The sequence below is a fragment of the Ictidomys tridecemlineatus genome, chromosome 3 (assembly GCF_052094955.1).
Source record: "Ictidomys tridecemlineatus isolate mIctTri1 chromosome 3, mIctTri1.hap1, whole genome shotgun sequence".
Classification (NCBI taxonomy): Eukaryota; Metazoa; Chordata; class Mammalia; order Rodentia; family Sciuridae; genus Ictidomys; species Ictidomys tridecemlineatus.
The window spans coordinates 77504440-77520190 of NC_135479.1; the positions used below are offsets into that span (position 1 = coordinate 77504440).

Here is a 15751-nt window from a genome sequence, read left to right on the forward strand (position 1 = left end):
AGGTCAGGATTTCTACAGATCAGACGCTGAGGGTCGGAGCGACCACCCAGCCTGAGAGTGCATGGGGTTAAGTGCATGGGGTCAGCCTATTTCATGCACTCCCAAGCCCCCAGTCCTCAGTTTGAGGAGTCCGCTCGGAAGGCGACTGCTGCTCTCACCCTCTGTCCTGTGCTTGGGCACGCTGGCACTGCCTGGCACTTACTTGGCCTATCAAGGGCCCAGCCCCCAGCCCAGCACCCGCGGGCTTCCCCAGCCCTGGGCGAGGGCAGCAAGAGGGAACAAAGGCGCAGTCTCTGGCTGCCCAGGCCCCCACCCCCTTGGCTGCCCCTGGCACAGAAGGACCAGGGCCCTGAGGGAGTCCGAGAGCAAAAGCAGCACCCGCCCCTTTGCCGACGCTGCGAGAACCCGGCTCCCCCTTGCCTCCACCCTGCGGGTAGCTGCTGGAAAACAGTGACCCTCCATTCTGAAGACAGGAGCACTGAGCAGGAGAGGCCAAGGCAGGCAATCACAAAGCTGTGAGTCGAACCCAGGTTCCATGGTCGGCAGAACCCGGCCTCTACTGGTGGTCACAGGCTGAGCTGCCAAGGTGGTGACTGTGTTCTGCTCCAACGTGACTTGCAGAAAGCAATGGGTCAGGGTCAGAGAAGGGAGAGCCTGGGCATCCTGACGGGAATATCTTGGGGAGCTGCTGAGATGCCCTTGCTTCTGGACCACCCTACCCACCTTCCACCTGGGTCCCGCCTAATGCTATCACAGCCCACTTACGGACAGAGGCGGAAGTGGGGTCAGAATCAGCACCCAGGCTCCTTAAGTTCTGGCCTGGGACTCATCCCATCTAGCCAGAAGTGGACACATAAAGGCTCTGGAGCTCCATCCTGAAGGCCATGGCCACCATCCTTCTCCAGGATCCTTTTCTGCTCCAGGCCACTCTCTCTACCTACCCCATGCCCGTGGGAGCTAGAGCTCAGCTCATTCCTCCCTGCAAACCCAGACCCTGACCAGATAAAGATCACGAGCATCGGGGCAAATACAAAAAGCACTTGGAGTCTCATTGTGCTTTGCCCCATTTTAGAGATGGAGACTGAGGCTTCATCCAGACAGAAGCCCTGCCTGCTCCCTGCCATCTGGGGGATACCTCTGGCTGGTCTAAGCAAGTGCCCAGCATACCATGGGCAGGACTAGCCTCACAGTAGCAAGCACTGGGGTGGCAGTGAAGAACACTCCCGTTTCACCTTCCTGGGGCCCCAAGCTCTTACCAAACACCACAACTCATTTTAAAGAAAAAATAATATTTATTTGCAATATAAACAAAGTCCCGTTGCTGGTTCGGGATATATATATATATATATATGTATGTGTGTGTGTGTATATATATATATGTAGGGTCACAAATTTTCCTTCATAAGATCATAAAGCAAAACTGGCCACCCTCTGGAATACCCTCATTTACACAAATCTGATACATCTTTCTGGGGTTTTCTTTTTAAAAATAAAAAACGAGAGAGAGAGAGAGAGAGAAAGAGAACCATATACAGCTTGGAAGCTTTTTGTCAATTTCTCGACTGTGGCAAGATTTGAATCCACTGCCCTAAAGAATCCCTGAAAACCACCCCTGTGAGGTAAGATGCGGTGGGGGCAGAGTTTCCGTGGCCTCGCTCACATGCTGAGTGCTGGCTCCATCAGGGACCCTGGCCCAACTGCTTACCCCTCCCAAGCCCGCATGCAGTCCTGACACCTGATTAGAACTGAGGAACAAAACTGGAGGAGGGTAACGGAATCCGTGGCTTTGTCCTGTAGTTATAGGGCCGGGGTGGTATGGGGAGGGAGCCTCACACCCCTTCTACTCGTCCATCCTTGCCCCACCTGCCCCTGCCCTACGGTTGAAATGGGTACATGTTTCTTGGTAGTAGAAGGCATGGGCAGGAGGTGAGCAAGGCAGTCTTCCAGAGAGAAGGGAATTGGGAGTTGCAGCTGGACCAAAGCAACAGCCAGGATGAAGAAAAGAACTTGGGAGGCAGGGCTGGGCTCCACCACCTAAACTTTCTTTTCCCCGGCTACTGGGTCTCCACTCCCAGTTACAGAAAGAACTAGATAGAAGTCTTGGGTAAGTATATAGAAGGGCCCATGGCCTGGCCCTGCTAGGGGCTGAGACCAAAGGGTTAATGCTACTAGTTGGCAGTCCCACCTCCAGCAGGATAGCGCAAGGAGGTGTGCAGGACCACCTTGGGGTGGATGGGAGGGCAGACAATGCAAAGACCCAGGTCCAGCCCACCAAGCACAACTTGAGGCAGTGTACACAGGCAGACACAATACCAAGCTGGGCTGAGCCATGGGTGGGAGATGGCACAACTGGGGGTCCTGATGCCTGGAAAGCAGCAAGCCACCCCTTTAAGAAGTGTCTGCTGGAGAAACGAGCTCCATACATGTGCAAAACGCATTTGGTCAAGATCAACACGGGGTTTGTCTTTTCCATTAAAAACAAAAACACACACCAATAATTGCTCTTTGAAATAGGAAGAAAAACAAAACTGAAAACACTTCTCTCTCTCACAAGATCAAGAAAGGATGAAATACTGGTTTATACAATCCACTGCTGCATGTAGCCTGAAAATAACACTTTTCGTTAAAAAAAGAAAAAATCAAGAAGAGCTTGAATACTCTGTGCTCCGTGGAGCTTGGATTTACCTGCTAAAAGTAAAAAGTAAACTCAGGTCCATGGATGTGTCTTTAAAAACAGCCAGAATGGTCAGGCCACCAGCAGAAAGGAGTGTCCTGGGATAGACATGAGGGTCCAGGGGCCCCCAAAGCCATGTGTCTGACAGCTGAGGCCTCTTTAGCAAGTCCTGCAGAGGGAGGCCCTGTCCCCACAAATGGCAGAGAGCTGGCCACCACTCAGCCTCGGTTTCTGGGCACAGGAGACATCCGTGGGTTCCTTGGGCCAGGGACAACAAGCTTGGGCCCCATCGGGCCCTGTGGAGGGCTGGGGGAGCCCCGGCACCATGCCCATCCTTGCACCTGGTCTCACGTGGACTCGAGGGTGTTGAGTGGAAACAGGTTGTGGTTGGTGGGTGTGGAGAAGTACAGCTGCTCACTGGGCGCGTGGTTGTCGCATGGGCTGCTTAGCCCCAGCGTCCGCTCAAAGTCCAGCAGCTGCCCCATGAAGTTGAAGTTAGGCGAGATGTTGGACTTTTTCCTCTTGACGAAATCATAGGCATCGTTTAGTGACAGGTTCATCTTCTGCATTAGGTAGGCTACGGTGACTGTCACCGAACGGCTGATGCCTGCTAAGCAGTGCACTAGGACACCACACTTCTTGGAGCGGGCCTCATCTGAAACACAGGGGCATGGGTCAAGGCTGTGTGTCTCAAAGAGCCTCCCCAAACAGGTGGGCAGAGGGGCCACAGCAGTTGGGGCTGGGTACAGAGGGCAGCCAGGTGGCTTGTTGGTACAACCTGACTCTTGAGGGACCCAGCTAAGCCCAGTGTGGTGGGCTAGCAACTTGGGGTGTGCAAAGGGTTCTGCCTTGTTTTAGCTATAAGCCCCTGCACATTCCCGAGCCTCAGCCTCACCTGAGCCCTTTTATTCTCAGTACTCTCATAAGGACCCAGGCCAAACAGGGTTCAGCAAACATAAGCAACTGTCATGTCACAACTGGCTAGAGGATGTCTTCCGTTTCCTCTCAAATAATCTGCATCATGGCCAATAAGCCCATTTTAACAATGTGGAAACAGATATGAGACAAAGTGACAAGCCCAAGGCCACCAGAGGCTTCTCCTAACTCAGCACCTTCTGCTACCAGACCATGACCTGGGGGTGGGGGCTGTGCTTATTCTCTTACTCCCAGTGCCTCCTGCAAAGTGGGCCTGAGGGAGGAAGTGGGTTGCCTGGCCCTACCCTGGGCTCTGGGCTCTGCCCACCTCATCCCGAAGGCCCTAGCTTCAGCTTCTGAAGAGCCAGGGACTAAGATAAAAGCCACATCTGGGGTTTCTCAGGTGGGATTGGCTTAAGTGGGGGCCCTTCCAGTGATTTCTCCCCATAGCCAACTGGATTCGGCCAGTCTTCCCTTCTTTCTTCATCCTCCCAATTTCCCCCACTGCTACACAGACTCCTTTGCCAGACACACAGTAGGTGCACAGTAAATGATGGTTGAGCTCCTGAACAATTTAGCCCTGTGATCTCTCCTCTCCACTCTCAGTGCCATAGCTGTGCCAGGGATGTGGACTAACAAGCAGCAGCGCTAGGCTCCTCGAGGTTTCCAGTTGACTCCAAACCCACTGGGAGCCAGGCACACAGTCAGCACTCAAACAATGCTCTCCTATAAAATGACACACAGGTCCCCCCCCCCTTTTTTTTTTTTGGTATCAAGAATTAAACCCAGAGGTGCTGCTTTACCAATGAGCCACATGCCCAGCCTTTCAGTTTTGGAGACAGAGCCTTGCTACACTGCTGAGGCTGGCTTTGAACTTGGATCCTCATACCTCAGTCTCCCAAGTCACTGGGATTACAGCCACCTCACCTGGCTCCAAGTTCTTTATTGCCTCTGGCCTCCCTCCCCCATTTCTACTCAACAAAGGGGACTCAGGACTAAGCATATGTAGGTGCTTAGTCCAGACTCAGGGACTAACAGGATGGTCCCTTGGCTACGACACTAGGGACAGGACTAGCAGGAGAGGAGACAGATGTTGCAGCTCTGTATGGAGAAGTGTGGTCTGACCTTGAGATCTGGAGTGAGAGAAAGAGGTAGTGGAAAAAGGGTTCCAGAGAGGACACACTCCCAGGGTCACTCTGAAAGTTTTTCTGCTGACTTTATTTTGAGTCCTTTCAAGTATCTGGCTTAATCCTGTCCCAGTGAGTCCTATGGGATATTTGGATCTCAATTCCTTCACTTTGTCAAACAGGGAAAAAGATTCTCTTCTACCTCTGCATCCTGATGGGTCCCCTCACCCCTAATAGATATGGGGGAACCTTCAAGGATAAAAGCACCCAAAGTAGGCTCAGCCCCGAGAAATCTGGGGTTCCCCTCTCTGTTCTTCCTCCTGGGGGGGGGAATGGGGAGGTCAACTGCTGAGACAGCACCTATAGTCCTCCTGGCATGTCCCCTGGGGCAGGGCTGGAAGCTCCAGGCAGCCCCAGTCGGGGCCCCTCCCCCAGGCCTCAGCTTCCTTCCTTCCTCCCAGGCAGGCACCTAGTTTTGGTTCCCAGTAAGCGGATGAGGCGGGGAAGCCTCCCACTTCCTGTTATTAAAGCTAGCCCAGCCAGGCTGACACCAAACGCCCTCCTCTGGACACAGCCGCCATTGGGAAAAGACTGCCCAGGCCAACTCCATTCTACCACAGGAGGCTGGACAGAAACACTAGGTCACCAGGTTCAGACAGTAGAGGGTCTGCTTTTATCTTAAGCCTGAGTCCCTCCCCATAACCTGGGTGAGCCCCCAGGCCTGGGGAGATGACTTGCAGTCCAATAACCTCAAGCTGACCAAGGAGGAAGCAGTGGGGAAGCCCGAGGTAGCTGAGGCTGGGGATGTAGTCCTCTTTCAGGCTTCTCCACCTTCTCTGCACACTCCCTATATGCCAAGCAAACCCCACAGGCTGCTAAGAGCAGCTGGGGTCCCACAGAGACACTCTGGGGCACCACATTCTCATTAACTGCCTGTTTGGTATAAGTCTCTGGCCCCAGGGTTAGCTTTCAGTCCTCTTAGGTGCACAGTAAAGCCCAAAGAAGCACAGTGACAGCCCCATCCTGGAAAGACACGTGTGCCAAGGCGTGATGCAGAGCAACTGGGCCTCGTGGGAGTCTGCAAGCTGTAATGTTTTGGCTTGCTAAGTAAGAAACAACAGCAAAGCCAGAAAATATAAGATTGACAGCAGAGAGACGGTGACATGTTAAGAGCTGGGGGGAGCCCAGGACTCAGGGGACTGCTCAGGCCCTGACAGGTAGAGGGGCCTGAGGGACTCGGTGAGTCACAGCAGGCATGGGTACACCCACAGGTACACGTTGGCACATGCAAGGCACACACAGGTCTTGACAGGCCCAGAGGTACCCAGTTGGGCAGGGGCGACACCCAGAGTCTCACACATACCTTGATGCGCCCACCCACTCTGGCCAGAGCACAGCAACACTTACCAATGAAGCTGATGGCCTCAGGGAAGAACTGGGAGAGGTTCTGGCTCCAGTGGTCAGAGATGGGGATCTGCTTATAGGTAAACTCGCCACCATGCTCGAAGGCGTTGGGTAGGTTGGGCGTGACATTGAGGATATATTTGATGCCGTATTTGCCGAGCACATCCAAGTTGGTGGAGTCCTTGGCGCAGCCGAGGTAGAGGTAGGGCAGGATCTGAACAGGGAAGGCTGGCTGGCTGGATGGCACAGGGCTGCCATCCGATTCAGTGGCACTGCTGGGCAGCTCTCGGTCTGACTCGCCATCGGAGCAGTCAGAGCTAATGCGCAGGCCCCCCAGGCCCAGCACCGAGGTGGGCGGCGAACCGCTGGGCGAGGACGAGCTGTCCACATTGGTCTCACAATGCTCCGAGTACTCTGTCTGGAACTTGTTGAAACCACCTGTGACAGAGGTGAGACAGGGCTTGGGTGAGAGGCTGGTGAGAGTCCAAAAGGGCCACATAAGACCAATGATGGCCAGCACTCCCCATGCATTATACCACCAAAGGGCAACATGGGTCATGTCAAACATACAATGTACATCCTCTCATGTATTCTTTCCATTTAAACTATGACCACTTCACAGATGAGGAAACTGAGGCCAGAGCTCTGAACCCTTACCCATAACACTTCAGCCATACCACCAGCTTTAGGGCACTTGAGGACAGGCACCAGCTCAATCCTCTCCTGCAGTTCTCATGCATACCTAGTACTCATTAGTACTCAGTAAGAGGCAAAGAAAAGTACACAATCCCCCCTCAGACCAGCACACAGCAAACCCCTCCTATAGATGAGTCCACAGGGTCCAGAGCCACATTTAGGTCAGTTAGAGATAGAGAGGACCTGGGCCTCATGACAGTCTCTGGTTGTCCACCTCCATAACCACATTAGGGGACGGTAGTGTGAAGGTATAGGTTGGTCCCGAGTCCCCCCGAAGTTTTTATACTCCCACCCCCCCAGAGGTAGATTGGTGAAAGGGAGCCCAGACACACTTCTCTGGACCCTCCCTCAGAACACAAGGTTGTCTAGCCCTGGACCTGAAGAGCAGGAGGGTCACTGGGGATACACACTGATGGGAAAGATGGGAAGCGCCTTTCAGCTAGGCATGGGCCCTGCGCCCGAGGGTGCCGCAGGCCTCCCCTCCCCTCCCGCCCGCCCGGCTGCCAGCAAGAGGCCATTTTGGAATGTTAATTGGAAACACAGGCTGCAGCCACTCGCCCCCCAGCCGCTGCCTCCTCTATTCCAAAAGCTCTAAGGCAGCAGGCTGGGGACTTGGGGGCCCCAGGAGACCCGGGCCATGAAAATGGGCATTGCCAACCTTCTGTCCAAGTGCATCCAAAAGGCAGCAATCCCTGGGTGATAGGGGCCATGACGGGATCCCAGAGACCCCAACATAAACAGTCCCTATGTTCAAGAAGTTGGATGGTGTTATGAAAGGTGCCCTTACTGACCCTGGCCTTCCAGGGACATGAATTCCACGCTGGACTAAGGCCCTGACGCTTTTCGGGTTCCAGGAGGTGGCCTCTCCCTCCTTTCGGGCGCTCAGCTGGAGCCGGGGCACTATGGTAGCCCCGTCAAAAGAAAAAAATTAAATAAATAAACAAATGGGGGGGCGGTTGTTCTCTACCTACACAAATCGTGCCGAGAAAAGGGGACACAGATCCGCCCTCCCCTGCCTAAGCCCACAACGTGGGGGACGGAGAGCGGATGCGGGGCAGGGGCGACGTGGCGCCCGGCCTGGCCAAGAGCGTGGAGAGGAAATAGCCTGCAGCAGGGGCATTAGGGAGCCGCGGAGGAACCCCAATCCCGTCTAGGGTTTTAGGTGTTGCCCTCACCTTGGAGGTAGTAGGCCTGGCAGCCGTCGTCGCGTAGTTTCTGCAGGAGCAGTCCGAGCACGGAGGCAGGAGCACCGGGCTCAGGTTGCCACTCGGCCGTGGCCTCGTCGTAGAGCAGCACAGTGGCCGCCTTGCAACGCGTGGCAAAGCGCTCCTTGTCGGCGTGGTTGGGGATGATGGAGCGAATGGGCAGGTTGCCCTTGCGCAGGCGGCGCAGCATGAGGCCCGGGATGGCCAGGTTGATGGCCGTCTCAATGTGCGACGACTCGAAGAGCTCGTGGGGTCGGCAATCCAGCAACAGAAGGGACGCGCCGCCGCGCGCCTCCAGCTCCTCCTGCAGCCACTCGGCGCTCTTGCAGGGCATGGCCCCCGCTCCCGTTGCCGCGCCCGTCGCGGTGCCTGCGCTGGACCCAGACCCCGCACCCGGCTCCGACCCCGCCCGGGTGCCCCCAGCCGCCGCCGCCGCCCCCGAAGTCGACATGTGCACCCGCGCCGGGGGGCCGCGGAGCTGGTTTTTCATAGGGAGCGCGGGCAGCCCGGGGCCGGGGCCGGGCAGCGTTGCCTTGGGACGGCGCCCCGGCCGCGCGGGCCCCAGCCGCGTCTCCGGGCGCCCGCCTCCCGCCGAGCTGCGTGCCCGCCGCCCCGGCCTCCCGGCCTCAGTCCCGCCCGCCCGCCCGGCCCTCCGCGCGCGCCGCGGCCTGACAGCCCCAATTAAACAGCGACTCCGGCGGCCGCGCGCCTTGGCGTCCTCCGGAAGGCGGGGCCGCGAGGCCGGTGCCCGGGCTTAAAGGCGCCGCGCCTCTGCTGCCCCTCCCCACAGTACGCGAGCTCACTAGCCGCTGGTGTGTCCAGAGACCCGTAGCCAAGTCCTATCTCCGCCTCCGCTGTCTCGTTTAGCCCGAAACCGTCTACGGCACGCCTGGGGGGGCCAGCCAATACGCCCCCTTTGGTCTCTTCTGGCAGCGCTCCCAACTTTTTAGTACCCTACGGGAGAAGCTGTCCTAGGGATATCCTACGCCTGGCACCTCACTTAAAGAAGCAGTTTTCCTGAGAATGGGTACCTGGGAGGGGATTGCAGTCACACTACGCCAACCTTCCCTTCTCTCGCCCGTTATCCTTAATTCATTCATTATTTCATCGAATTCGTTCAACAAATGGAAATTGAATGCCTACTATGTGCCAGGCATCGTGCTAGGGGGTCAACGTTTTAGGAGAGCTCCTTATCCTCCTTGAAAGTCACAGGCTTGCAGGACCTCACCCCCAGCAGACCCGCTGGGGAGTCGGCACCTAGGTGACTGGCGGAGTAGGACGGATCAGGGCCGCTGCCACCCTCCGCACGCTGGGGTGGAGAAATTCTGCAAAGGACTAGCCCGGGAATGGAGCGCGAGCCCTTTAAAAAGCCTTTACAAGTGGGGTAGTGACAAGCGAAGAGTGAAGCGCCACGTGACTTTACCAGCAGAACTAGAGGGAGGGGAGCGCTCTTTATAATCTGCTTTCCTTCTCCTACAGGACTTTCAGTGCACCAATCAACTTTCGAGGTAGGCGGGCACGCGCTGCGAAGGCAGCCAATCACGATCAAAGGAGGGGGTAGGGAGGTGGGGCCCCACTGCGTGTTCCACCCAGCGCGGGAAGTGGGCGGGGTCTCTGCAGCGTGGTGTCTCGGCTCGCTGGAGGGAGGGGCAGAGGAGGTGAATGGATCCGCAGGTAGCGCTGGAACAAAGCGGCTCCACTCCGGCGGCGCGCGTGCGCAGGACCTGCTGAGCTGTCTCTTCTGGAATTAGGATGGTCTTCCCTTGGAAGAAGCGGACTGCGGGCCCCTTTCCCTGCTAGGCACCTCTTTGGGGCGTAACCCCTGCACTCTGTCGAGGCTGGTCAGCTCTGAGCCACCTTGCCCCTACCCCCAACTGGGGAAGGTTGTAGGGTCAAGGGGCGATAATGTTTGATATTTGCTTAAGTGAGTGAGGTCCTCTGGAAAGCAAAGGATTTCAGCTGACCTCTGACTAGAAGGTACAAAAAGTATTTTATTTATAAAGTTTATTCTCCTTTATCTCTGGGCATCCAGTTCCAACAGCCGTCCCTCCCCATGCCCCACTCCACCCCTAACCCTCCAGTCTTAAAAGAGAGAAATAGTTTACAGGGTTCCATTGGCAGGGCTTTGTCCCAAAGGAGTGGGGTCTCTCGCACGTTAGCACTCTCAGAAAGGCCACTGCAGTGCAGCAAGAGATAGTCTTATCAGTGGAACTGGATGCCCAGAGATAAAGGAGAATAAACCCTCTGGCCAGGGTTGTCTTGGGGTTGCTGAGTAGAGCCTGCAACTCTGGGTCCCAGACTTGAAAGACCAAGACCCAGATTCTGTCCTGCCACTTGATAGTGTGTTATGCTACCTGAGGATGGTTCTCATCTCATGGTCTCAGTTTTTGCAATGTAGTTGCAAAATGTAGTGCTACTCTGGACAATGCTCAGCCAGTCGGCTGATCCATCTCCCTGGGAGGACCTCCTCTGAGGCTTCCCCGCTGAAAGTGGGGGCTCTCTAGGCCTAGAGGCAGCACTCAAAAAGATGCCTGAAACCAGGCCTGGTGGCACACACCTGTAACCCAGTGATTGGGAGACTGAGACAGGAGGATCAAAAGTTTGAGGCCAGTCTCGACAATTTAGAGAGACACTGTCTCAAAAATTGAAAAAAAGGTTCAGTGGTAGACAGCTCAGTGGGGAGAGAGTGACAGTGGAAGCAAAGGAATGGCAGGAGAACTAGTGTGGCCCAATATCACCCAAAAATAAAAAATAAAAAGAGACTCAAGCAGTCACCCAGGGGAGGGTGAGCTACTGAGGAGTGACTCACTCACAGCAGTCCTGAGGGGCTACTGAGCTCTAGGCATGCCTGAGATGGGAGCAACCACAGTGATTCTCTCCTCTCAGTGTGGCAGCACCACACCCTGGTTGTTTGCCCCTGTGCTCCATTATGGGTGTTATATGCTGGTCTGGGTACTCCCCCAGATCTATGCAGGATGATGGCAACATCCTTCTTTAGGGGAGAGATTGGGCTTGGTGTCCCCTTCCCAGATGGGACCATGCTCTGTTGACACACAGTTGGGCTGGGGATGTGGCTCAAGCGGTAGCACGCTGGCCTGACATGCGTGCGGCCCAGGTTCCATCCTCAGCACCACATACAAACAAAGATGTTGTGTCCACCAAAAACTAAAAAAAAAAAAATAATAATAATAAATATTTTTTAAAAAAGAAGATATCAGTTGAGGCTGGGGAGATAGCTCAGTGGTAAAGCACTTGCAAGCATGCATGAGGCCCTGAATTCAGTCCCCATCACTACATAAAAAATAAATGACAACAATAAAAATGATGTATTTTTTTAAAAGTCATTCATTAAAAAAAAAAAGAAGATATCCGTTGCCCAATTAGTTAGAGTGTCATCCCCTGAGGGCACACCAGAGTCACATTAACAGAAGGCTCATGTTATTCTCAAGCAAAGCTGGACTGCATGTTCCTCAAGCTGAGGCATGCTTACTTCTGAGTGCCTGGTGAGGAATTGGTCATTGCTCTGATTAATGAGGACTGAATTGCAATGGGCATCTCCTCTGTGTCCCAACAGTCTCCAGCCCTCCACCCTACAGAAGAGGAAAGGAGGCCGTGCAACTCCTTCCATTGGCTTGTGATGCCTCTCTTCTCTCTCTTCTCCTCTAGAGTCCTCCAGGAGGACATACAACCACAGGAGAGGTCCGTAAGGATATGGGATTTGGAAAAGCTGCAGAGTCAGGGGGTGGGTGGGATGTGCTCAGCAGGGATGTAAAGAGAGACAGGGTTTGGATGAATGCAAAGGGAGGATACGTGGGGAGAGAATGACAGTGGAAACAAAGGAATGGCAGGAGAACTAGCCTGGCCATGTGAGGTGCCAGATTGGAGGAGAGGCCCAAAGCCTTAGGATCCCTGTATCCCCATCCCTGTTCCACACTCCATCATAGCCACTATTTAGCATCCTCCACCAGTCTTCCTCACTTTGGATGCCCAGTGGTATGTCTGCACTCCCTCAAAGCTGTTCCTCTTCCTCCCTCCCTATTTCAAGTGCCAGGCTCCCAGACTCCTTTGGAGCTACCTTCCCTGTCAGGACACATTCAACCCAGAGAAGGGTCTTCCTGGCAGGGCAAGACTGGGCTAAGGTGGAGGGCTATTTTCTGGTTCTTTGCTGTAACTCTGAGAGGAACTAAGGGTCCTCAAGAGCAGATGTGAACTGATATGCCATGTCTGCCTCCACCCCAAACATCCACATTTCTCAGTGACCCAGAAGATGTGTAACCAAGAACAATATCAGCATCTTGGGAACAGACTTTCCTTTTCCCTCTGTGGCCCCTGATTTTCTTAGAAATGGGCCACTGTGATTCAGGTGCCATATGGTGGAAGTGGGGAAAGAGCCAGTTTTTTGCCCTCTTGGTCCTAAGGAGACTAGTCTAAATTTAGGGTGAACTCTTGCTTGCTATTGGAACAGCTTTCTAATGGTGTCTAAATCCCTATGAGCAATGAAGAGGGGCTGGGCACAGGGGTCAGGAATTACAATCCATGATGCCTCTTACTGAGACTGAGTCATCAATGTCCAATGAAGCTCCCCCAGGCTGTGGTGGGAGATCCACTGAGACTCTCCTTGTCCTTGAACTCTGGGATAGCTTCTTCTTCAGTCAGGCTGGTCTAGACAGCTAATATCTAAGCCAGGGACAGAAGTGGACTGTGAAAGAATTGGCAACTCTCCTCCCTGTATGGTACTCCTGGCTCGACACACAAAAGAACATACAACACAAGGCACCTGTATATCCACTATGCTCATAAGTGTATGTGCAGAACACACAGATACAGACCTATGCACATGTATAGAAACACACAACTCTGTATGTACATTTGCTATGTCATATGCACATAGACACAAAACTATGTCTGGGGAAGGAGTGAATGTTTTCTTGAGGATAACATGAGCCTTCTGTTAATGTGACTCTGGCTTGTCCTCAGGGGATGTCACCCCAACTTATTGGGCAACCCTTATCTTCTTGACCTACGGTGTTGGAAGGTGCCTGAAGACAGGTTCCCCATCAGGGTTGTTATCAGGCTGGTGGGATCCACACTTCTCTCTCCCAGCAATCCAGTCAACTGGGCTCACTCTCCCCTACTGGCTAACCAGGATCTCTGTGGTTTCAAGCTTTGAATGGGACAGGATTCTACTTGTGCCTTCCTGCCAGCAGGGAGCTGCCAGGCTCTGGCTACCTGCAGTATAGCTTAGGGAAGCTGGGACCCTCTGGGGCTGGGAAGCCACAGCTGCCCAGGTATGTGGGATAGAGGAGGTGAGAATGCAGGGCCCTAGGGAGCAAATATCCCTGATGGGAGAGAGGGTCATGCTCAGGGCAATCAGAACCCAAGACCTGGAAAGATGGAAGCAATGGCTTAGGAGATGGGTGGAGAGTCTCTAAGGCTGCTTGGAGAAGGCAATGGAGAGGGAGAAGAGAGAAAAGCCTCAAGCTAGCCTCTCTTCCCATTCATTCTCAAACATTTTCTGAATGCCTGCCCTGTGTCGGAAAGTGTACAGGACAGTCAGGTGAGGGTTCATATGGAATCAGATCAATATAGTTCCTCGTTCTCTCAGCTCCCCACCCACAATTCAGCAGTGACAGATCAGCCCCCTGGCTAACATCTCCATGTGGAGTCCCCATGAACACTCACTTGAGAGTGTACTTTCACTAACCACATACCCAGCCCACAAGGTCAGAAAATAGAGGATGGACATCTACCACTCTTCTTGTAAGCTCATGGCACATAAATGATGGAGGCAAGAGACAGGAAGCAAACTTCAATCAGCAAGCTTTTCTTTATTTTGCAGTGAAGTCAATCCATCAGGCACAGGAGGACTCATTTTCCAGGTATGGAGAAGAGTTCCCAAGTTACAGGAAGAGTCTGAGTTTTATAGTTTACAATGAGGGTGAATTAATTTGCGGGTGTGTCATTTGGACAGTCAGGGACCTGGTTGTGCAGGTTAAAATTTTTACTCAGCAAGGCAATTGTAAAAAGTTTGAAACTCATTGTCACCGGGAAAGCTTACAACTCGGTGTTCACTGTTTATCTCTGGGACCCACTGTTACCTAGAGCTTCACTATTTGCTTTTTTTCCATCCAGGACTCATCTGCAATGGGAAAGGGTAAAGGTTCAGGGCCCAGTGTTTCACTTTGCTCCCTTTAGGATCCATTGGGGTGGGGAAGGGGTGAATGTTTGCTCTTGGTGGAGATGCTGGGGATGAACCTGGGAAGGGATGAAAGTTTGCTTTTTCCCTCGGGGCCCACTGCTACCGGAAAAGGATGTACTGGGAGATGTTTAATATTTGGCTAATTTCTGGGAGAGGTTTAATATTTGGCTAATTTCTGGGAGAGGTTTAATATTTGGCTAATTTCTCTACCTCCTCCAAAGTCACACTGCCCCTCCTGGGGAGCTGTGTTGTAGGAATATTATTTTCCATAACCCTTCATTCCAGACTCTGAAAGGGAAGAATGAATTAGGGTGTTGGTCTGATCTGGCTGTTTCAAGCTGAGAAGAGGCAAAGTGGGGGGACCCTTCTTTTTAAAGCTCTGGAATAGAGCATAGAGACCCTAGTGGGGAGGGGTGTGGGGGGGAGGAGCCCTGAGGTCATCATAGACAAAGTCCTTCTTTTGTGGTTTCAGAAAATCAGGCTGTGAATGCCAAAGAAGTGTGTTCTGGGAGAAACTCCTTCTGTACAAAATTAAGAATAGGGAGAAGGAAGGTTATTATAAGAAAGGTCAGGATTAATTAATTTGCTAGTGCTAGGAAAACAGTTTTCCAGTGCTAAAACAAGACACGTTCTTCTAAAACACCAGGAATCATACACCTAAAGTACATAGCAGGAAAAATAGTTGGGATCCTATTTTCCTTAATCAAGGCTCTATTCAAATTTAGGTTACACTCTCCATGATTTCAGGAGTCCACATCCTCTGAAGCATAGCAAGCATGATTAACTTTAAAACCATAGTCCCTGATGTTTTAATTGTCTCCATCCTGGTTGACAGATTATGCAGAACAAGAACAGAGATAAAATTAACAGTATAGTTATAGCTAGTAATCCACCTATATGTGCAGAGAAGTATTTAAAAGGATTAGGAGAAAAAAAAATGCCTTCAGGGGCTGGGGTTGTGGCTCAGTGGTAGAGCATTTACCGAGCACCGGTGAGGCACTGGGTTCAATCCTCAGCACCACATAAAGATAAATAAATAAAGGTATTGTGTTCATCTACAATTAAAAATATTTTTAAAAAATAAAAATAAAAGAAACTCTCAAAGTTCTTTATTCTTAAAAGAAGGTGTTTTTGTATTGACCATGGCTAGAACCTGAGATTGTAATTTGGCGGGCGGGGGTTGGGGTGGGTATCAGGGATTGAACTGAGGGGCCCTTGACCATGGAGCCACATCTCCAGCCCTATTTTGTATTTTATTTGTAGACAGGGTCTCACTGAGTTGCTTAGTACCTTGCCATTGCTGAGGCTGGCTTTGAACTCACAATCCTCCTGCCTCAGCCTCCCGAGCTGCTGGGATTACAGGCATGTGCCACCAGGCCCATCCCTGAGATTGTAATTTTAATACATCCAAAGAGGCATTATGAAAAGGATCAAGTACCTTATCAATATGTACTTGAGTTTGACAGGTCTAGTAAAATTTTTGAAATTGTTGAAGAAAATGATTTGTTTTGCCTGCTGGTGCAATGCCACC

The 15751-nt window shown here is 52.7% G+C and overlaps 1 protein-coding gene across 1 annotated transcript; it reads right to left on the bottom strand.

The window, feature by feature from the left end:
• Positions 1-1272: 1272 nt before the first annotated feature.
• Positions 1273-8640, bottom strand: Dusp7 (dual specificity phosphatase 7). Its single transcript, XM_078043277.1, has 3 exons — positions 7992-8640; positions 6124-6558; positions 1273-3329 (listed from the first exon to the last, which is right to left on the bottom strand). Exons 1-3 carry the CDS (start codon positions 8509-8511, stop codon positions 3022-3024), a joined length of 1263 nt encoding a protein of 420 aa, XP_077899403.1. The 5' UTR covers positions 8512-8640; the 3' UTR covers positions 1273-3021.
• Between the last annotated feature and the right edge of the window lie 7111 nt (positions 8641-15751).